The following is a 24,379-nucleotide window of genomic DNA, read 5'->3' as shown; positions in this document are numbered from 1 at the left end:
AGAGATTTAGATATAGCCAAGGCAAGAATAAAGAAGGAAATATAAATTGAATTATCATTTAACATAAATAAAGATAAACTATAGACTAAATTGGAAACAAACATTTTTTATACTTCATAGGAATTCACATATGGTTGAATGTCAATAATTGACTATTGTTAATTATTGACATTCAAACATGCATGGGAGGGTTACTCATGTTATACAAATACAGAAATTCAATGTAAAGCAATCAGTGATTCTGCTTTTGCATACCAAATTAAGCAACAACATGGTAGAAAAATGATATATTTGCATTGAATTACATATATCCCTCATCCAACTTTACTGTAACATTAATACTAGATGACAGCCAACAACCAACGTCAGCTGAATGGAATAGCATGCAAGCCTAGTGGGAGCATGAATTCAGTAAAGAGGAAGGAGGTTCATGTAATTTAAGCAAAGGGAAAACAAAGGCAACTTCACAACTGAAGCAGCAAACTGGAACTCAGCTGTGACCAGATGCCGATAATTCCAATGCCATGTGGGAATTCATGGACACTTCACATTTCCTGGTTAAAAACATTTGTAGGAAGTGGCTCAACTTGTGCAAACTTGAACTTCGGGTTTTGGAATGACTGGAGGCTGGAGTCACTACTCAACATAGAGCAGTGACAATTTCCTTAATTTAGTAGGATGAAGAGAGAGGCAGTGCAGCTATCTTCCAAGTTTGCAATGTTCTCAAACTACTTGTCAGTACTGAATATTTAAAGAGGACAATAACACTTTTGGGAAACCAGGAGAACATGATAGAACAGTTTTGCACAGGAACATGCCATTTGGCCCACAATATCATACTGAAATAATTAAATTAGTAAATCAAATGCCCAACTAAACTAATCCCTCCTGTCCATATTTTCCCATTTCCTGTACATTCGTGTGCCGACTTAAGAGCCTCTTGAACAACTCTATCATATTTGCCTCCACCATCACTCCAGGAAGCAAATTCTAGACACCCACCGCTCTGTAAAAAAATCTTGCCCGACATACCTCCGTTAAACTTAACCCCCTCACCTTAAATATATGCCCTCTGGTATTAGGCTTTTTAACCCGGGATAAAAAGATACTGCAATCTATCTATATCTTTCATAAATCTGTGAACAGCCAGATTTTCCCCAAGCACTACAAAGAAAATAACTCAAGGTTGTCCACCTTTCCTTATAGTATATGTCCTCTAATCTAGGCAGCATCCTGGTAAACCTCTTCTATACCCTCTCCAAAGCCTTGACATTACTTCTTCAAATCGAGTGATCAGAACTGAATGCAATACTTCATATGCAGCCTAACCAAAGTTTTATAAAGCTACTTCTTAACTCTTGAGCTCAATTCCTTGATTGATAAAGACAAGCATGCCATATGCCTTTTTTAACCACCTTTTCGACCTTTGTAGCCATTTACAGAGAAACTAATTCTGAACCCAAACAACCAAATCATTGCGGATTCCATTTCACTTAATCTTCTCGATGAGCCTCCCATGAGGGACCTTGTCAAACACTACTAAAATAGACAAAAGCCACAGCTCCACCTTCAATCAGTTTCATAGAAACATAGAAAATAGGTGCAGGAGTAGGCCATTCGGCCCTTCAAGCCTGTACTGCCATTTATTACGATCATGGCTGATCATCCAACTCAGAGCCCCACCCCAGCCTTCCCTCCATACCCCCTGACCCCTGTAGCCACAAGGGCCATATCTAACTCCCTCTTAAATATAGCCAATGAACTGGCCTCAACTGTTTCCTGTGGCAGAGAATTCCACAGATTCACCACTCTCTGTGTGAAGAAGTTTTTCCTAATCTCAGTCCTAAAAGGCTTCCCCTCCATCCTCAAACTGTGGCCCCTCGTTCTGGACTTCCCCAACATCGGGAACAATCTTCCTGCATCTAGCCTGTCCAATCCCTTTAGGATCTTATACGTTTCAATTAGATCCCCCCTCAATCTTCTAAATTCCAACGAGTACAAGCCCAGTTCATCCAGTCTTTCTTCATATGAAAGTCCTGCCATCCCAGGAATCAATCTGGTGAACCTTCTTTGTACTCCCTCTATTGCAAGGATGTCTTTCCTCAGATTAGGGGACCAAAACTGCACACAATACTCCAGGTGTGGTCTCACCAAGGCCTTGTACAACTGCAGTAGTACCTCCCTGCTCCTGTACTCGAATCCTCTCGCTATAAATGCCAGCATACCATTCGCCTTTTTCACCGCCTGCTGTACCTGCATGCCCACTTTCAATGACCGGTGTATAATGACACCCAGGTCTCATTGCACCTCCCCTTTTCCTAATCGGCCACCATTCAGATAATAATCTGTTTTCCTATTTTTGCCACCAAAGTGGATAACTTCACATTTATCCACATTAAATTGCATCTGCCATGAATTTGTTACCACCTCAAAAAGTAAATTAGTAAGAAACGACTTGCCCTGCACAAAGCCATGCTGACTGTTCCTAATTAAGCCATGGTTTTCCAAATAATCATAAACCCTATCCCTAGGAAAACTCTCCAGTAACTTCCCTATCACTGAGGTTAGATTCATCAGTCTACAGAGGCCAGGATTATCTCATTGCCCTTCTTGAATAATGGAACAACATCAGCTACTCACCAGTCTTCCACGACCTCTCCTGCGACTGGAGAGGATACAAAAACATTGGTCAAGGCCCCAGCAATGTCATCTCTTGCCTTCTTTATAATCTATTGCATATTCCATCAGACCCTGGAGAATTATCCACTTTAATGTTCTTTAAGAGACCCAACATTACCTCTCCTTCATCTTGAAATTATTCAGCATATTAACCTGCTCCTTACTGAACTTCCTATCTTCCACAACCTTCTCCTTGGTAAATACTGATGCAAAAGATTCATTTAAGACTTCTCCCATATGGGCAGAAGTTCCCATTTGCTTCAAAAAGGCAACAATTATACTAGCGCCTAAGAAGAATAATGTGGGCTACCTTAATGACTGTCGCCCGGTAGCACTCACATCTACAGTGATGAAATGCTTTGAGAGGTTGGTCATGGCTAGACTGATCTCCTGCCTCAGCAAGGATCTGGACCAATTGCAATTTGCCTATCGCCACAATAGGTCAATGACAGACACAATCTCAATGGCTCTCCACACAGCTTTAAACCACTTGGACAACACAAACACCTATTTGAGGATGCTGTTCATCGACTATAGCTCAGCATTTAATACCATCATTCCCACAATCCTGACTGAGAAGTTGCAGAACCTAGGCCTCTGTACCTTCCTCTGCAATTGGATCCTCGACTTCCTAACCGGAAGACCACAAACTGTGCGCATTGGTGATAACATCGCTGATGATCAACACTGGCACACCTCAGGGGTGTGTGCTTAGCCCACTGCTCTAGTCTCTGTATACTTATGACTGTGTGGCTAGGCATAGCTCAAATACCATCTATAAATTTGCTGATGATACAACCATTGTTGGTAGAATCTCAGGTGATGATGAGAGGGCGTACAGGAGTGAGATATGCCAACTAGTGGAGTGGTGCCGCAGTAACAACCTGGCATTCAACGTCTGTAAGACGAAGGAGCTGATTGTGGACTTCTGGAAGGGTAAGACAAAGGAACACATACCAATCCTCAGAAGGATCAGAAGTGGAGAGAGTGAGCAGCTTCAAGTTCCTGGGCATCAAGATCTCTGAGGATCTATCCTGGTCCCAGCATACTGATGTAGTTATAAAGAAGGCAAGACAGTGGCTATATGTCATTAGCAGTTTGAAGAGATTTGGCATGTCAACGAATACACTCAAAAGCAGGATCTCCCAGTGGCCACACATTTTAATTCCACATCCCATTCCCATTCTGATATGTCTATCCATGTCCTCCTCTACTGTCATGATGAAGCCACACTCAGGTTGGAGGAACGATACCTTATATTCCGTCTGGGTAGCCTCCAACCTGATGGCATGAACATTGACTTCTCTAACTTCCATTAACGGTCCACCTCCCCTCCATACCCCATCTGTTATTTATTTATTTATTTATTTATTTACTCTCTCTCTCTCTCTCTCTCTCCCCCTCTCCTTTTTCTCCCTCTCACTATACTCCTTGCCCATTCTCTGGGCTCCTCCCTCCCCCTTTCTTTCTCCCTAGGCCTCCCGTCCCATGATCCTCTCATATCTCTTTTGCCAATCAACTTTCCAGCTCTTGGCTCCATCCCTCCCCCTCCTGTCTTCTCCTATCATTTCAGATCTCCCCCCTCCCCTTCTCACTTTCAAATCTCTTACTATCTCTTCTTTCAGTTAGTCCTGACAAAGGATTTTGGCCCGAAGCGTCGACTGTACCTCTTCCTACAGATGCTGCTACGTTCACCAGCATTTTTTATGTGTGTTGCTTGAAATTCCAGCATCTGCAGATTTCCTCGTGTTTGCACTCAAAACCTTCTACAGTTGTACCGTGGAGGGCATTCTGACAGGCTGTACCACTGTCTGGTATGCAGGAGCTACTGCACAGGACCGAAAGAAGCTGCAGAAGGTTGTAAATCTAGTCAGCTCTCACTGTGGGCACTATCCTACAAAATACTCAGGACATCTTTAGGGAGCGGTGTCTCAGAAAGACAACGTTCATTATCAAGGACCTCCAGCACCCCCGGGCATTCCCTTTTCTCACTGTTGCCATCAGGTAGGAAGTACAGAAGCCTGAAGGCACACAACTGCGATTCAGGAACAGCTTCTTCCCCTCTGCCATCCAATTCCTAAAGGGAAATTGAAGTTCTGGGGACATTACCTCACTTTTTTAAAAAATATACAGTATTTCTGTTTTTGCATGTTTTTAAATATATTCAATATACATAATTGATTTACTTGTTTATTTATTATTAGTATTTTTTATTTTATTTATTTTTTATCTTCTCTCTGCTGGATTATGTATTGCATTGAACTGCTGCCAAGTTAACAAAGTTCACATCACGTGCCAATGATAATAAACCTGATTCTGATTCTTCTGCCTCCACATAAAAGTTCCCTCCTTCATCCTTGAGTGGTCCTGCTGCTCCCCAGATATTGTCCTGCTCTTGATGTATGCATATACCCTTGATGCTGTCAGCAAATGTTGCAGGGAAGCACAAAGTACAAGAATGCTTATTTATCAATCAGGAAAAACATTCTTGTAACCAGCAATACCAGTTCTACACAGTACATATCCTTCTTGATGTTGTGAAGTCTATCAGGGAGAAGATTTGGGACGTTATGAGGTGGTGCTGGGGTTGAGATAGAAAATAGACTTGATTCATTGCTCTCATTTGAGCAAGAATGACCAGAATACATCTAACATAACTATTTCAGGAGCTAGGGAGGAAGTTTAAAAAAAACAAGATGTCAAACACAGCAATCTACAGATTACTCTCTGTAAAAGGGACAGTAGGTTTATAAGGGTTAATGCATGACGTTATAAAAAGATGCAGGAGAGATTCTGACTTCTGAGATATTAGCATGAAGTGATCTGCTCTAAGAAAACAGATACTGTACATTTCACGAGTTGAGGAACATTTGCGCACCATAAGGTTAACATACTATGGGATTGATTTTATGGGACACTAACAACCATTGGCAAGAATGTTACCACAGTGAAATCTGTAGACTGGCGAGAAAACAGGTGGCAAAGACAGCAACCACAGGAGATCGTGGAGTAGCTACTGCCAGTCCATGAGCTGCAGTCATAGAGCTGGCAGGCAGCAAAACTGAGCTGTACAATTCCACTCAGTGGTGAACAATTGGCGCAAGAGGGATTAGGGCATAGTGTTCTTCTCAACCCAGTCGACACCAGATCTCTCACCAGTGAGCCATGGGGCAACTCATTATTGAGGCAGTACCAGTGGTCAGATATTCACATCATATGGAAAATGGATCCAGTGCTTAATCTCACCATATTTCTGCCATCCAGCTTCCTGATATAGCAGCAACAGGAAGAGCAGGAGCTTACTCTAGGTTCCCAGCATAGTATGAGCAGATGTCTTTTTTTAAAAATTGACAGGATACACACTTACAAGTGTTCTGGCTCAAGGATCATGAGTACGATTACAAACTGGCATTCTGCAGGGTGGCACTCAGAGACGTACCAATTAAGTATTGTTGGAGTTATTATCTAAGCACTAAAGAAAATAGCAACTTTAAAATAATATGTCAAAATTGGAGAGGAACCAAAGTGCTCCAGAAGAATTAATTATTTTTGAATGAAGGATTGATGTTAGCAAATATATCAGGTACTCAATACCAACAATTCACCACAGGCAGCAAAACCTGAAATGTTTTAAGAGTATAGTCTAAGAAAGAAATATTGATAATTTACACATGGAAGTGACTCTTTGAACCACAATGGTAACTTACCATAACAAAATAACTTAGTTTACAACTCTAAAGATTCCACATGAATAACTCATGACCCCTAGTGTACTATTAGACCATGTGAATAACCTTTAATTTGAATATATTTACTTCTCCTGAACAAGCTCACACCCAAGTAGGCTATAGTAAAACACAATATGAACACCAGGTCAGCTTCCATCTGCATGCCCATGCTTGTGCACTTTCATTTACTACTTGCCACAGATGGCTCTGGGATCTTTCCTGATGTAGTAACAGACAAACCCAATTTGATTTCCTAAAGTTATTAATTATAGCTTTTCATTTTAGGTTTATTCTTTCATTCTTACCAATCCCCACTCTCCCTTCCAGTTATTAGAATAGGGGGGGAGGACCAGAGCTCTAGTCTTCAAAACCTACCCTGTTTGCTAGATTTTGATAATAAGGTGAACTTGCAGAACGTACCTTGGTTGAGGTAATGATCTTTGTTGGTGACCTAAGGGAAGAGGGGAAATAAAGAGGTGTTATTCTGACATTGTAATAATTGCAACATCTTCATTTTACAGTTAATGGCAACCACAACCTGTGCACTGCTCTGAACTAGGAGTCAAAGAAATACATTGTTGCTTTCACAAGTACATAGAAAGAGCAGCTAAACATCAATTCTTTGCTGACCATCTTTGTGCTTCTACACATGCTGCCTGACCTGCTGAGTTTTTCCCAATTTATTTTTTTGCTCCAGATTCCAAATTCTGAAGGGCCTGTATTACGCTGTAGGTTTTCTATGTTTCTGTCTCCAGTCTTTCATCTCTAGACACCAGTTCTGCTGTTCCAACAGGAAATTTTCCGTACTGAAATTAGAATTCTCTAAAACTGAAAGGAATGATTTAGAAGCATCACACTTATCTCAAAAACTGCAAACAAAAATCATTGTGAATAAAAATAACTCAGTCGTTTCCAAATAAGCTAAGTATCATTATACATCAGCAAAATGATTTCAAATTGTTTGTCTGCAAATAAGTGTACAAATGTTCAGAATTTTAAACAAAATCCCCTATGCATATCTATTATGTATTAAATCACTATGTAGCATTTCCTCAAGGTAGACAAGAAACCACTTATTTGATATAAAGACCAAAATTCTTGTTTCAGCAGGTCAAAATAATTTTTTTGATTAACCACCTCTTTTCATGTTATATCTTCACACCCCTAAATCCCCTCTGCTTGATCTCCCTGACATTAAAATCTGACTTTTATTCACAACTAAGTCTGCGATTCTAGAATTATCCTTCTGGTCTTCCATGTCAATTCCAGATGGAATAGTGTTGTCAAATAAACAACCTCATACTCAATGTCAGCAAGACCAAGGAGCAGATTATTGACATCAGAAGGAAACCAGAGGTCCATGAACCAGTCCTCATCTGAGAATCAGACGCAGAGAGGGGTGGCAGCTTTAAATTCCTTGGCGTTATTATTTCAGAGAATCTGTCCTATGCCTGGTGTTTAAGTGCAATTAAAAAGAAAGCAGTACGGCAGCACTTCTGCAGAGATTCAACATGACATCCAAAACTTTGACAAACTTCTATAGTCATGTAGTGGACTGGCTGCATCAAAGGTCCATTTATTATCAAAGTATACACCTCTGAAATTTTTCTTCAGATAGCCTCAAAACAAAGAAAGAAAAAAATGACAGCTCGATCACCAATCCTCAAATCCTCACTCCCCACACAAAAAAAAACCAAAAATGGAACAGGTACATTGACCCCAAATCTTCCTCCCCTGCACACTCATAAAAAGAGGAAGATAGATCGAAAAACACAGATTATTACAAAAACAAGATTGAAAAAAGTCAATAGTCCAAGTCCATATCCATAATGCAGAAAACATGGGTAACATTCTCCTGGTGCAGCGGCAGGACATACAGGCTTCCCACTTCAGCAGCAGAGCAAACCCACCAGCGATCAAAAGGCAGTCTCCCCTCTCCAGCAGCACATAGATCCCACCAGCAATCAAAAGGCAGTCTCCCCTCTCCAGCAGCACATAGATCCCACCAGCGATCAAAAGGTAGTCTCCCCTCTCTGGCAACAGAGCGATATCACCAGCGATCAAAAGGTAGTCTCCCCTCTCCAGCAGCACAGAGATCCCACCAGCGATCAAAAGGCAGTCTCCCCTCTCTGGCAGCAGAGCGATATCACCAGTGATCAAAAGGGAGGCAGCCAACATTTGCCTCAAAGTTTCGATCTCCCTTGTCACTTTAATTGGTGAACAATGGAGGCTTTACTCACCAAAAACATCAGCTCCCAGCCTAGTATGAAAACACCAATGTCCTTGAACGGAAAATATAACAAAACCTGGATATGGCTCAGTTCATTAAGGGTGAAGCCCTTCCCACCATTGTGCAAATCTACATGAACCATTGCCGCAGGAAAGCAGTATCTATCATCTGGGACCCCCAACACCTTGGACATGCTCTTCTCTCACTGCTACCATCAGGAAGGTGGTACACAAGCCTCAGGACTCACACCACTAGATTCAGAAACAGTTATTACCCCTCAATCATCAGGTTCTTGAATCAAAGGGGGTAACTTTACTTAACTTCACTTGACCCATCACTGAATTGTTTCCACATCTATAGACTCACTTTCAACGACTATTGATCTCACGTTCCTAATATTTTATTGCTCATTTATTTTATTATTTCTCTCTTTTTGCATTTACGTAGTTGTCTTTTCAACACTGGTTGAATGCCCAAGCTGATGCAGTTTTTCATTGATTCTGTTACGGTTATTTTTCTGCTGTGGATTATTGAATACGTCTGCAAGAAAATGAATCTCAGGGTTGTATATAGTGACATCTATGCAATTTAATAATAATTTTACTTTTAACTAAATGTGGATGCTTCTGTTCTTCCTGAAGGACTGAATGCATTAAATAATTAGCCAGATGACACCAAGTGTAAAGCAACTTTACAATGGCAAACCATTTCCAATTCAACAATACAACTCAGACTTTACTTCATTGTTCATTTGAAATGCAAACACCAAACCTGATGTGTTGGGAGTCTGTTCCCGAACATTTTACACCTTCTTTCAATTAATTTCATGTCTTCCACCAAATTTTACCTTGATTGATATATAGTTTCACAGTATTATCTATGCAGATCTAGAATGCTAAACCATACACAGAGTGGGGGCAAATACTGAGCATTCAGAACACAAAAATTCACACAAAATTATTCCTAAGTGGCTTCTGGAAACACATGGGCTATATCTATAATTGTGATATTTATTCTTTGGCTCCTATTAAAAAGTCAAAATACACTGATAGAAAATTAACCTTTGAAAGAAAAGAATACCAGACCATTGAGAGGAGAAGGGTTGAAGATGGAAAATAAAATTATTCCAAAACAAACTTGTGTATGGTAAATGTTCTTCCTTTCTTTCTCTCTCTTTAGCATTTCCTTGTCCTAAAATTTATACAACATTGAAGTCAATTTACAATCCCAACTTCTAGTACCGTCTACTTGTATTTTCAGCAGATTAAATAATATCTTTGTGCCTTATTTTGCATCTCTAATAATGGTTCGATGATAAAATAGAATACAGTATAAATTATTTAAATATAATAATTTTGGCCCCAATTAAATTCTGTGACGTAGAAAAGCAAGAAGGCACACAAGCCGAGAAATTCAAAGGCATTGGATTAAATGGTTGCTACATAGTGTGCCAACCACCATTTTTGCCCGAGGCCTGTAGCTGCTAATTCAGTACTGCCTAAAGTCAATGCACTCTGCCAGCAAACCAACTTCATGTACTTAACACTGAGAAACACAGCATCATCACATTTCTGGGCAACAGACCATTTAAAACAACGATTGTGAAACTCATTAAGCTTCAGAAGCTTCAAATGTTTCAGCTTGACAAGTATATTTATGAACAAGAATTCTTCTAAAAACTTCAAATCAACATCAACTACATCAGTAAAATATTCCAAGAATAATCCCAACAGAATAAAGGCCACAACTGCTGAGGTCAGTAACAAAGGTTGGGACAGTGATCACATGATTAAAGGTAGCACCAGAAAGCTTATTAAAATGAAATTAGCCACAGCACAAACTCCATGTCAACAAAAACTATAAGAAACTAGGCTTTCTGACAGGTCACAGAAGCAAAGACAGTCCCTGTAAAGCATCAAAAACCACAAACCTCAAAAACTGAAATGGGTGTTAGACTTGCTGAGATACATCATAGCAGTGGCAACTATGACTGTTAATGTCACCAACTTATCTCTCAACCATCTAGGTACCTGATAAACAATGCTTTAATCAGCAACAAAAATCAACACTTGTGCATCAAACCAGGATACAGAAAATATTGAAATAGCTTTTGCTTTTCTGTTCTATAATAACATGCTCTTGTACGAAGGGAAAATGTCCTTTAGCCCGATCTTTGAATGGCAATGACAAAAAAAAGCTTAGAGATATTCGTGAATTTTAAATGTATGTAGCTAAAACACAGTACTTATACACATATGACAGTTTATTTAGCATTCAGAGTTTGTATTAAATTATACAACATAATCTCCATCAGCACAGGTGCACTGCAAGACTATATGCTTAGCCCCCTGCTCTAGCCATTTTATACTTGTGACTATGAGGCTAACCATAGCTCAAAAGCCATATTCAAGTTTGCTGACAACACCACTGTCATTTGCTGAATCAAAGGGGGTGATGAATCAGCATATAGGAGGGAGATTGAAAACCTGGCTGAGTGGCTCGATGACAGCCAGACCAAGGAGCTGATTATTATCTTCAAGAGGAGGAAACCAGAGGTCAGTGAGCCAGTCGTCATAGGAGGATCAGAGGTGGAACAGGTCAGCAACTTTAATTGCCTTTTAGTTCAGAGGACCTGTCCTGGGCCCAGCACATATGCAATTACAAAGAAAGCACAGCAGCACTCTACTTCCTCTGAAGTTTGAAAAGATTCAGCATGACATCTAAAACTTTGACAAACTTCTATAGATGTGTAGTGGAGAGTATATTGACTGGTTACATCACAGATGGGTACGGAGACACCAAAGCCCTTGAACAAAAAATCCTACAAAATGTGTTAGATACGGTCCAGTCTATCACAGGTAAAGTCCTCGCCATCATTGAGCAGATCTACATGCAACATTGTCACAGGAAAGCAGCATCCATCAGAGACCCCCACCACCCAGGATATACTCTCTTCTCACTGCTGCCATCAGGAAGAAGATACAGAAGCTTCGAGCTGAATCGTTGCAAACTCCATAAGTCAGGGAGAAGTCTAAAAAAAAGAGCATTTCGCAGAGGCTTGGTGCATTAGTGTCAGAGCAATTGATTCACAGAGAGAGCGCTTTGCACAGATTGGGGAAAAGAGTTTAAAAAAGGAGCATTTCGCAGGACTTGGAGCAGTAGTAGCGGACCAGTCAATTTGTGATTCATTGGGAGCAAATAAAAGTAAAGCAGGGTCAAAGTGGAGTGGCCATTGTGTGCGTGGACCAATGTAGGAGTAGGAACTTGAGGCTTTGGCAAGGAGGCAAAAGTACGGCTTTTGTAGTGGTTAAATAAAAAGTCACTAAATTACAGCAAAGTAAATAAAGCAGAGATGATGCAGGATCAGGTGCTGTGCTGTAGCTGCATGATGTGGGAGCTGGTGGACCCCACTGTGGTTCCTGGTGACCACATCTGCAGCAAGTGTTGGCTGCTTGAGGAACTCAAGCTCAGTTGTTGACCTGGAATCTGAGCTTCAAACTGCTACACATCAGGGAGGGGGAGAGTTACCTGGATTCTCTGTTTCAGGAGGTAGTCACACGCATTAGATTAGCTGCCTCAAGTTCGGTCTGTGGTCAGGGATAAGAGGGTGCAACTGTGAGTGAGATGTATAGTGAGATCCAAGAGACATTGCTGGAGGAGCCTCACTCCTTAAGCTTGTCCAGCAGGTCAGAGGTTCTTGATTCCTGTGTGGAGGAGAGTGGGGGCTAGAGGCAGGATGAGCAACTTAACTGTGGCACCGTAGTTCAGGGAGCCATTCAAGAAGGGGGAAGAGAAGTGGTAGAATTAGGGATAGTATAGTCAGGGGAATAGACAGAGTTCACTGTCACAAGGATAGAGCATCCCAAAGGCTGTATTACCTGCCTAGTGCCCAGGTTCAGGGTATCTCATATGATCTGCAGAGGAATTTGCAGTGGGAGGGGAAACAGCCAGTTGTCATTGTCCATGTGAGTACCAACGACATAGGTAGAATGAAGAAAGAGGTTCTGTTGAGGGAATTTGAGCAGCTATGGACTAAATTAAAAAGCAAAACCAAAAAGGTGGTAATCTCTGGATTACTACCTGAGCTACGCGTAAATTGGCATAGGGTCAAGAATAATAGAGTTAAACGCATGGCTCAAGGATTGGTATGGGAGAAGTGGGTTTGAATTCATGGGAAATTAACACCAGTATTGGAGGAGGAGGAAGCTGGTCTAATGGGACGGGCTCCACCCAAACCGTGATGGGACCTGGATCCTGGTGAATCACATAACTACACCTGTGGACAGGGCTTTAAACTAAATAGTAAAGGGGGGAGGTTCAACAGATTGGAGAAGTATGGATAAAGTAAAAGAGAAAATTGTAGATAAAGTAAAAGCAAAAGAGAAAAAAGAGAAAAGTAAGAGTGGAGTGAAGAAAAGTCAAGTGCAAAAGAAAAAAAGATTACAAGATTTTAGAAGCACAATGAGTGTAAGGGCACTTTATCTGAATGCCTGTGGTATTCAAAACAAGGTCAGTGACTCGTGGTACAAATCAGTACAAAGGGGTATGATTTAGTGGCCATTACAGAATCATGGTTGCAGGATGGAGAGGATTGGGAATTAAATATCTAAGGATATCAGGTAATACAGAAGGATGGGCAGGAAGGTAAAGGAGGTGGGGTAGCATTCTTAATTAAAGATGAGATCAGGGCAATAGTGAGAGACAACACAAGATCTAAGGAGCAGAATGCTGAATCCATCTGGGTAGAGATTTGGAATAGCGAAGGAAAAAAAATCACTGATGGGAGTTATTTATAGGCCACCGAATAATAATATTACAGTGGCACAGGCAATAAACAGAAATATCTGAGGCATGTGAGAATGGAACAGCAGCTATCATGGGGAGCTTTAACTTGCACATAGATTGGGTGAATCAAGTTGGTTGAGGCAGTCGTGAGGAGGACTGAATGCATCTGTGATAGCTTTCTCGCACAGCATGTTATTGAACCTACAAGGGAATGTACTATCTTGGTTCTGTCCAGTGCAATGAGACAGGTAAAAATCAGTGATCTTGTAGTTAGGGATCCTCTTGGAAAGAGTGATCACAATATGAATAAGTTTCTCATACAAATGGAGAGTGCAATAGTTCAATCTAAAACTAGTGTATTATGCATAAACAATGGATTCAACAATGGGTTGAGGAAGGATTTGACTAGTATAGACTGGGAACCACGGTTGAAGAACAGTCGAAGACTTTCAAAGAGATGTTTCACAGTGCTCAACAGAAGTATATTCCAGTTAAAAGCATGGATAGTAAGGGTGGGGAGGGCCCTCCTTGGATAACTAAGGAAATAAAAGAAGGCATCAAACTGAAAGCTCGTGTGTACAAAGTCACTAAGAGTAGTGGGAAACTGGAAGATTGGGAAAACTTGAAAAAGCAACAAAGAACCACTAAGCGAGCAATAAAGAAATAGAAGCTAGATTATGAAAATAAATAGCATAAAATATAAAAACAGATAGTAATTTTTTTATAATTACAAACATATATAAAGCTGAAAAGGGTGGCTAAAGTGAACATTGGCCTTGGAGGATGAGAAGGGGTAATTGATATTGAGTAGTGAGGAAATGGCTGAGGCTTTGAAATTACTATTTTGTGTCAGTCTTCACAGTGGAAGACACGTCTAACAAGCCAAAGAGAGATGTGATGGGATGGGAGGTGAGGACCGCGATACAATACAAAAGAGGTAGTGCTGAGCAAACTTGTGGGCGTGAAGATAGATAAGTCCCCTGGTCCTGATGGAATGCATCCCAGGGTACTGAAAGAAATGGCAGATATTATAGTTGAGGCTTTGGTGAAAATTTATCAAAATTCTCTGGAGTCTAGGCAGGTCCCGGCAGATTGGAAGAAAGCGAATGTCATATCACTGTTCAAAAAAAAGGGTGCAGGCAAAAGGCTAGTTAGTTCAACATATGAAACTATCATTAAAGAAGAAACAGTAAGGCATCTGGAAAGAAATAGATTCATCAGGCAGATGCAGCATGGATTCAGCAAAGGCAGGTCCTGTTTGACAAACTTACTGGAGTCCTTTGAGGATATAATGAGTGCAGTGGTTAGAGGGGAACAGATAAACATTATTTACTTGGATTTCCAGAAGGTATTCAATAAGGTGCTGCATAAAAGACTTATCCATAAGATAAGGATGCATAGAGTTGGGGGTGATGTATTAGCATGGATAGAGGATTGGTTAACTAATAGAAAGCAGAGTTGGGATACATGGATGTTACTCTGGCTGGCAATTAGTGGTGAGCGGTATGCCGCAGGGGTCAATGCTGGGCCCACAACTGTTCATGATATACATTTAACAATCTTGAAGAGGGGACTAAGTGTAGTGTATCAAAGTTTGCTGTTGACTCTAAAATGAGTGGAAAAGCAAATTGTGCAGAAGATACAGAGAGTATGCAGAGAAATAAAAGGTAAGTGAGTGGGCAAGGGTCTGGCAGATGGAGTAAAATGTTAATAAATAAAAGGTCATCCATTTTGGAAGGAAGAATAAAAGATCAGATTATTATTTAAATGGTAAAAAATTGCAGTATGCTGCTGTGCAGAGGGACTTGGGAGTGCTTGTGCATGAATCACAAAAGGTTCGTTTGCAGGTACAACAGGCTGTCAAGAAGGCAAATGGGATGTTGGCCTTCATTGCTAGAGGGATTGAATTTAAGAGCAGGGAGGTTATGCTGCAACTGTACAGGATACTGGTGAGGCTGCACCTGGGGTACAGCGTGCAGTTCTAGTCTCCTTACTTGAAGAATGATATATTGGCTTTGGAGGTGGTGCAGAGGAGGTCCATCAGCTTTACTGCCAAGATTAGGGGGTTAGACTTGAGCTGCTTGGGACAGTACTCGCTGGAATTCAGAAGAATGAGAGGAGTTGTTATAAAAACATAAAATTATGAAAGGGAATGAAAAGGTAGAGGTAGGAAAGTTGTTTCCACTGGTAGGTGAGACTAGAACTAGGGGGCATAGCCTCCTATTCGGGGTAGTAGATTTAGGATGGAGATGAGGAGGAACTGCTTTACTCAGAGAGTGGTGAATCTGGTGGAATTCTCTGCCCAATGAAGCAGTGGAGGCTAAATATATTTACAACAAGGTTGGATAGATTTTTGCATAGTAGGGGAATTAAGGGTTATGGGAAAAAGGCAGGTAGATGGAGATGAGTCCATGGCCAGATCAGCCATGATCTTATTGAATGGCGGAGCAAGCTCAACAGGCCAGATGACCCACTCCTGCTCCTATTTCTTATGTTCTTAATGAGACTCACCACCACCAGGTTCAGGATTAGTTATTACCCCTCAACCAGCAGGATCTTGAACCAAAGGAGATAACTTCAACTTTATTTCATTATTCAAATGTTCCCGCAACCCAAGGACTCACTTTCAATGACTCTTCATAATCATTGCTCATTTATTACTTCTTTCTTTTTGTATTTGCACAATTTGTCTTTTGCACTCGTTGAACACCCATGTTGGCGCAATCCTTCATTGATTCTACTATAGTTATGGATTATTAAGTATGCTTACAAGAAAATTAATCTCAGGGTTGTATGTGGTAGTATAACCGAATAATTGTTCTTAACGCCTCTCCCCTTTGTCGGGTGGATGGAGGGAAGGTGTCAATTTCTTGGAATTTTACAGATGTCAGTTTTCAGCATTACTCAAAACAACATAGCATCAACAGAAATTAAACCCAAAAGAGAGATTTTGCTTCAGCATTTAAAGCATTTCTCAATGGAAAACACAATTGCCTCAACAGCTCAACAATTTTATAATCCATAACTGAATAAAATCTCAAATAATTGAATAGCTTGAATAAATAAGGCAGGCATCACAGGAAGGCACAGTATTATTTAAATAGTGATAGATTGAGAAATGTTGAATTCCTTCTAAACAAAACACAGGTCCAGCAAATATAGGAAGGGCTATAGTATGCAGGCATTCAATGCAACAGGAATAAACACATCTTGCTACGATTACACATGGCCTATTTTCCAAAAAACCTCCCCCACCACAAAACAGTCATTGACCTCAGCAAATCAGGCAGATTATACTCCCATGTAAATTTTTTTTCCAAAATCTTCCAGATCTTTAAATTCTCCCCACTTCAAAATCAATATTAATCATTTTAATGCTGCAAATCTGGACAGGGAAAAGTTTAAGGGATATGGCCCAAATGTGGACAAATGGCACATGCTTAGATGGGAATCGTGGTCCTTATGATTGATCTGGGTAGATCGACCTGTTTCTGCGCCGCATTATCATATGGTTAAGTTGGGCTGAAGGACCCATTTCTGTGCCATATTACCATATGGCTGATCTGGATTGAAAGCCTGTTTCTGTGCCATATTACCATATGGTTAAGTTCGACTGAAGAGCCTGTTTCTGTGCCAAATTACTCAATCACAATTTAACATTTTTCTCATTCTCATCTCACTCTTCAACACAATCCTAGCAACCACCTTCCAGCACACATCTTTGAAGGTTTATATTAAAACTTAAATGATTAACTATTACTGTAGTTTAAAAGCAAAATTGACTTCAACCAACCTGAATATCAAGCATTGAGTTGTCTGCTTATAATATCTTCCACAATGTGGAGTGCCTCAAGCCAAGGAAACAGGGCAATTTTCCCATGGCAAGTTAGCACAAACAGTAATTAAATGAACAATTAATACGAAGAGCATCTATTGACCAGCAGAACTCTAACATTGTGTTGGAGTCAATTATGTTTATATCATCATTATTTTAATGGAAGTTGCTTCAATCACAGCAACATGCCAAAAACAGATCAAAAATTAACACTGAAGTCCAGGTGGAGCCATTGCTGATCCACTGCCCATAATCACCACTCAAAACATCCAAGCCACTCCATCTGGATGTGCATGCCCATTCTTATTGTTCTGAACAATCCTAAAATCCAGTAATGTGGTTCAAGCAAAGCAGGTAAGCAGGCACTACAGTTAGAAACCATCCACCCCAAAGTTTTAATGGTTGAAGTCACTCTCCAAAAACATTTTCCAGATACAAAAAAATCTTAACACCAACAGAACCATTTAAAAATATTAAAATTTTAGAAATATATATAAAATCAAAAACTTAACAGCATAATTTAAAACTCAATATAGAATAATTGAAAATATAACTCCCAATATGCATCCTAATTCCCAAGGAAATTAAAGGGCATTTTATCAAAGAAATAATTCTTTGTGCAGTGCTGAGTAACTTCTACAAGGCTGACACTGAAACAAGCTGATCAATTCATCCTTCCAAGACCATTAATAGGGTGGAGACTCTTGTACTTGACAGTGCATGCGCTAATGTCCTGGACACAGCCACACCACCCACATTAACTGAATACATCTGGCTCACTTCTACAAATTAATACTGCTCCAGATTCAGCTAAAACCAAGTCAAATCTATCTCAAGTATCCTATCTTAATTGTAGTTATATCCTACCTTATGTCACCTTGCTGTGAACCCAAATCAGTCCTCATGCACAAATTCTACCTTGGAACTTTATAAAATTTCACTCATCATAATGAAAGCTTTCAAACATGTGTTTAAGCAACACACATCAAAGTTGCTGGTGAACGCAGCAGGCCAGGCAGCATCTCTAGGAAGAGGTACAGTCGACGTTTCAGGCCGAGACCCCTCGTCAGGACTAATGAAGGAAGAGCTAATAAGAGATTTGAAAGTGGGAGGGGGAGGGGGAGATCCAAAATGATAGGAGAAGACAGGAGGGGAGGGATGGAGCCAAGAGCTGGACAGGTGATTGGCAAAGGGGATACGAGAGGATCATGGGACAGGAGGCCTAGGGAGAAAGAGAAGGGGGAGGGGGGAACCCAGAGGAAGGGCAAGGGGTATAGTGAGAGGGACAGAGGGAGAAAAAGGAGAAAGAAAGAATGTGTGTATATAAATAAATAACGGATGGGGTACGAGGTGAGGCATTAACGGAAGTTAGAGAAGTCAATGTTCATGCCATCAGGTTGGCGGCTACCCAGACGGAATATAAGGTGTTGTTCCTCCAACCTGAGTGTGGCTTCATCTTTACAGTAGAGGAGGCCGTGGATAGTCATATCAGAATTGGGAATGGGACGTGGAATTAAAATGTGTGGCCGCTGGGAGATCCTGCTTTCTCTGGCGGACAAAGCGTAGGTGTTCAGTGAAACGATCTCCCAGTCTGCGCCGGGTCTCACCAATATATAAAAGGCCACATCGGGAGCACCGGATGCAGTATATCACCCCAGCCGACTCACAGGTGAAGTGTTGCCTCACCTGGAAGGACTGCGTGGGGCCCTGAATGGTGTTACGGGAGGAAGTGTAAGGGCATGTGTAGCATTTGTTGCCATGAGCATGAGCACTTGAGCATGTGCCACACTCAGGTTGGAGGAACAACACCTTATATTCCGTCTGGGGAGCCTCCAACCTGATGGCATGAACGTTGACTTCTCAAACTTCAGCTAATGCCCCACCTCTCCCTCGTACCCCATCCGTTATTTATTTATATACACACATTCTTTTTCTCTCTCTCTTTTTTCTCCCTCTGTCCCTCTGACTATACTCCTTGCTCATCCTCTGCGTTTTCATCCCCTCCCCCTTGTCTTTCTCCCTGGCCCTCCTGTCCCATGATCCTCTCGTATCCTCTTTTGCCAATCACCTGTCCAGCTCTTGGCTCCATCCCTCCCCCTCCTGTCTTCTCCTATCATTTTGGATCTCTCCCTCCCCGTCCCACTTTCAAATTTCTTACTAACTCTTCCTTCAGTTGGTCCTGATGAAGGGTCTCGGCCTGAAACGTCGACTGTACCTCTTCCTAGAGATGCTGCCTGGCCTGCTGCGCTCACCAGCAACTTTGATATGTGTTGCTTGAATTTCCAGCATCTGCAGAATTCCTCGTGTTTGCGTTTTTAAACGTGTTTAAAGTAGCCAGGTACTTCAAGGACCAATCATGACATCTATTTTCCAGTTCCTGACAATACAGGCCATAATCCAATTAAAAAGTACAAGTATTAATTCAGATGATACGGACAGGAGCCAGGTTATTCTACTCATACATGTACAATGTACTACAGGCAAAAAAAGTGCAATTGCAGCATGGTTTCACTCTCCAAAGCATAGGCCAAAGTAACCGGAATATTTTAAGCAAAAATATTTTTTCCACATATTGGATCAACAGTTCCCAGACTAAGGATTAATCATAGTTAATTAAATATGCATTCCTTGCAAAACAAATCCAATTTCACTCTCACGGAAGGAGCAACTTCCTACCTCAGTTTATAACAAGTCCTCTGACAGGCTCAACTACTGCCACAGCTTCTTGGGCAACAAACCTCTACTGTGGACCCATATCAAAGTCAGGTCTTCGTGCTCAAATAGAGCTCATGCTGATACATGTCATTACACCACACAAAAATATCATTGTGAGACAAATACTTCACTCTGGCTTACCACTAGTACTACCCCGCAAATACTTTCACAACCCACTGCTAACATGAATATATCTAAATGAATTGCATTATTAGCAATTTGTATTTTGCCATCACAGGTCACTTACTTCTTTTAAATGACAACAGCATAATCCATTTCACCTTTAAAGCTACACATATCAAAGTTGCTGGTGAACGCAGCAGGCCAGGCAGCATCTGTAGGAAGAGGTGCAGTCGACGTTTCAGGCCGAGACCAGTCCTGACGAAGGGTCTCGGCCTGAAACGTCGACTGCACCTCTTCCTACAGATGCTGCCTGGCCTGCTGCGTTCACCAGCAACTTTGATGTGTTGCTTGAATTTCCAGCGTCTGCAGAATTCCTGTTGTTCACCTTTAAAGCTATCACTTTTTATCAATTATGTGACTGTGTTCAACTAAAGTAAGGAAATCATAATCAGTTACCTAAGAAATAACTGACTGCGATTTCTATACTTTCTAGCATAGTCTCATTTTCTTCTGCTATAAAAATACAGAGGTATACTTGAGTTCTTTAACGTGAATTGGAAGCTTTTTTTCCCAATATTTCTGTACTCAGCCCTAATGTAAACACAGATGCAATTATAAATGTTAAGTACCAGAGACCAGTACATTTTTGGTAAAAACAAGTTTTTATTGCTGCGCACTTTGTACTGTTCTGCCACCATGCCATTTAACCTCTCTCCTCCCAACAGTTAAGGTGCTGACTCATGATGGGTTACAATGCCAGGTCGCCCCTCTCTCAAACTGTAAGCTGTTTAGGACTGATCAGCGTGCACAAACTGATTATTTGTTCTACCATAAAGCCTGACCCCATAAAGCTGTTGACATCCAAGAATCTCTTCATGGAAACTAAAAGATAAAAGAAGCTCTGGGCAATATTACTCCAACTGAAAAGTACTGAGCTAACTGCAGTGCTTCTCCTGTCATCAGGGCTGTGATCACCTCATGGCTTCTGCTAACATTGGCATATTTAAATTCCTTCTCGCCTGTTCCAACTGAAACAGAAATTCTCAACTGACAGATCAGCAAAACTGTTCAGCTACAGTTTAGAAATAAAGCATACACATAAAGGAACAGAAAGCAAAATTACAGAGACAACATGAGTAACGCTCTGAAAATAATCTTTTACTGGTGCAGCTGCCACGTGAAATATCGTTACTAATTTTGACACTCTTCACAAGACAATGCTCATTGAACATGTCTTTTAAATTTATAATGTTATAAATCATCCTCCATGGTCATTGTCTAATCTTCCCTCTTCCACTGGGCAGAAGATACAAAGGCCTGGGTACAACAGTGGGGTAGCAGCTGTTCTTAAGGCTGGTGGTATGTACCAGCCTTAAGAACAGCTGCTACCCCACTGTTTGGAATGGGTCTCCAGGACAATTAGAAGGACTCTTGACCTCACAATCTACCTTGAAATGATCTACACTTGATTCTGTATTTGTTAGTGTTTTACCTTGGACTACCTCAACGCACTATGTAATGAAATGACCTGTATGACAAGCATGTGACAATCATAAAGCAAAGCAGACCAATAACAACTGCAGCGCTCATTATACATTGAACCAAAGTGTGTTGTGACTTGAGAGAATGGGCCGCACTAACATCAGGTGAGTGAATGGGTGGTTGTGGGAACAAGTGAAAATGAGCGGAGACGTGTGGTGATGAGGGACAGTGAGTGGTGGAAGGAGATACAGGTCAGTGGGGCAGGGCAGACGGGGGTTTAACTAGAATGCAAGACAGCGGGAGGGAGAGAAGCCAAAGGGAGGTTAAATGGGGGAGGAGCGACTAGGGCACAGGACAGAGGGGGATGGGAGGGGAGGGGTAATAAGTTGCCAGGGTGCCAGACAGAGGAAAGTATGCCGGCCCGGAGGACACGGGCATCAGTCGGGGGTGCGGAGGTGGTAACGTACTGACGGGTGGGGATGGAGGTGAGACATTATAGGGGAGGGAGCAAGAACGCTGGTTTGCGGGAACCTAATTGCACAGCCACGGGTTCACCGCACTCCGGCCTCCCCCGTTAGCCCGCGCAACCCCCTAGCCCCCCATCACTTACGCAACCGGCGACGGGACAGGGTTAACCTCCTCAGCCGCGTCATAGAATTCCTCGGCGTCACTGTTATCAGACGCCATTTACATCCCGGGAGGGGGAGGGAGGGGTTGAACTGTCAGCCGCAACCGCCCAAGTCACCGCCGGAACACGCCAGCTGGTCTCTCCGAGAGCGAAGCCTCGCCCGTGTGCGTGTACGTGCGCGTGCACGCACGCTGACGCTCACGCGCGCGAATGGCCGTTCCGAGACCCTCTGCGTCACCAGTCGAAGACTCGGCTCCTCCCCGCGACGAGGCAAAACTTCGCGAGAACTGATAGCAGCCGGAGGGGGAGGGAGAAGTCAGCTGGTAGGTTCCGGGCCGATGAGGTTGAGGATTTACTGAGGGGTTATGCTATATCACTGCAGTTGTTTTAGTGCCTGTTCAGGTTGGAAATGGCCGGGGCAAATGATTTATAGTGGCACTTTAGATCTAGTGTCCATAATTCAATCGTTTTAAACTATTGCGGGAAGAAATTGAGATCCTAAACTGGGGAAAAACTAATCATAGGCATTGGGTAGACTCTTGAAAGTTTGAGTGGGAGCGGCTGTTTGTGGGTTGTCTAGTAAGTGGGAGACTTTTAAGAGTGAGATGTGGAGAGTTCAGAAGGCTAGTGTGTACCTGTTAAGCGAAAACTGGCGGGAGTAGGGATATTGAAGGGAAAAAAAGTGTATGTTAGATGTATACTACTGGATCCCGAAACAGTAGAAGAGATACAGTACATATAAGGGAGAAATCTGGAGCAGCGGGGGCTAAAGAGGATTTGAGATAGCTGGAGCAGATAGGGTTAATGAGAACTCTAAATATTCTATAAGACTATTAAGTGCAAAAAGGGTAGCTAGGGAGAGAACAGATCTTCTTAACGATCAACGTGATTGTTTCTGTGGATGGAGCCACAACAGATGGACAAGGTCTTAAATACTTTCCATCGTATTTACCTTGGAGAAGCTGAGGAATTAAGGAAAATAAATGGTGATGGTTAAGAACATTACAAAAGAGGTCATAATGGTCTTGAATATATTAAGCTGGATGAATTCCCAACATAACCAAGTATATGCAACAACATTGAAGGAAAGCAGAATGAAGAAATTGCAGACGACCTTGCAGAGCTATTTTCATCATGATTAGCCACAGGTGAGGACTCAAAAGTCTGGAGCTTAGCTAATATGGTGTGTATGTTTAAAAAGGGCTCCAGGGATTGGCCAGGGAACTACAGGTTGGTGAATCTTCCATTACTGGAAAGTTCTGTAGGGATTCTTAGAAAAAAGATCTATTTGTATTTGGAAAAGCAAGTACTTGGTTAGTATTGACTACGGACAGGCAGCAGTGGGGTTTTGTGTTTGGGAAATAGTGTTTCGCACATCTGAGTTTTTTTGAAGAGGTGAAAAAAGAGTACTTAAATGTGTGTTTTAAAAAACCTGATCTGCAGGATCAAACATAATAGAGGGAAATTTGAGTAGAGTGAGGAGCTTTTTCTGATACCTACCTTAGCCTGTCCCTGTTGTCAAGTTCAAGTTTAATTAGCCAACCAAAGCATTGTTCCTCTGGGCCCAAGCTGCAAGACACATTACCAACAGCAGACTGCACATATGGTGATGATTTCAGAAAAAGTGTGCAGTCACAAAGGAAAAAATATAATTAGCCCAAGTCTCTGAGTGGCATGTCCGTGGATTATCCTGGTCCAGTTTATTTTCCCACTGAGCGATCACCAGAGGGCAGCACTAACAGGAGTCTCCAGCCTCTAAGCTAGCATGGGCTGGGGGCTGGACACCCAGCAGAGGCCCTTGCATTCTCCCACACCACCTTGGCTCTGCTCTCCTCCCCTGGGCACTGCAACAGGCGACCCTGTGGCCTCAGCCTAGCCCTCACCACAACCGAGGCAGTGAACCAGACTTGCAGTAGTCTGTTTTACCTCTGTCCAACAGGGTCTCGCAATCACAAAGGAAAACGTTCAGGACAATCACAAACTCCCTTTGTTTTTACGCGCACCTTAGCACAATGGTACGCAACAGGTCCAGGTGACAACACAACAGCAAGTCCAGTTCTTTTGCTATCGAGCAACCTGCTGATGGGGTAGTCCTGCAGAACTTGATTATCCAACATAGAATTGAAAAAAATTTACAAGAGGTACACCTTTGATAGAGCCCAGGGTGGGTTCTG

The 24,379-nt window shown here is 41.8% G+C and overlaps 1 protein-coding gene across 3 annotated transcripts in view; it reads right to left on the bottom strand.

The window, feature by feature from the left end:
• The window catches only part of wdr44 (WD repeat domain 44), an 80,690-nt gene extending 58,301 nt beyond the window's left edge, over positions 1-22,389 (bottom strand). For all 3 annotated transcript variants that reach the window (XM_072270385.1, XM_072270386.1, XM_072270387.1), the window contains exons 1-2: positions 22,188-22,389; positions 6,828-6,858 (exon numbers count right to left, since the gene is read on the bottom strand). In XM_072270385.1, coding sequence (XP_072126486.1) covers positions 6,828-6,858; positions 22,188-22,264 — 108 coding nt within the window. In that variant the 5' untranslated portion in view covers positions 22,265-22,389. The remainder of the gene's footprint in view (positions 1-6,827; positions 6,859-22,187) is intronic.
• Between the last annotated feature and the right edge of the window lie 1,990 nt (positions 22,390-24,379).

This window comes from Mobula birostris, chromosome 10, assembly GCF_030028105.1.
Source record: "Mobula birostris isolate sMobBir1 chromosome 10, sMobBir1.hap1, whole genome shotgun sequence".
NCBI classification, from domain to species: Eukaryota; Metazoa; Chordata; class Chondrichthyes; order Myliobatiformes; family Myliobatidae; genus Mobula; species Mobula birostris.
Note: the sequence above shows the minus strand (reverse complement) of the source record. Positions and strands in the feature narration are given on the sequence as shown.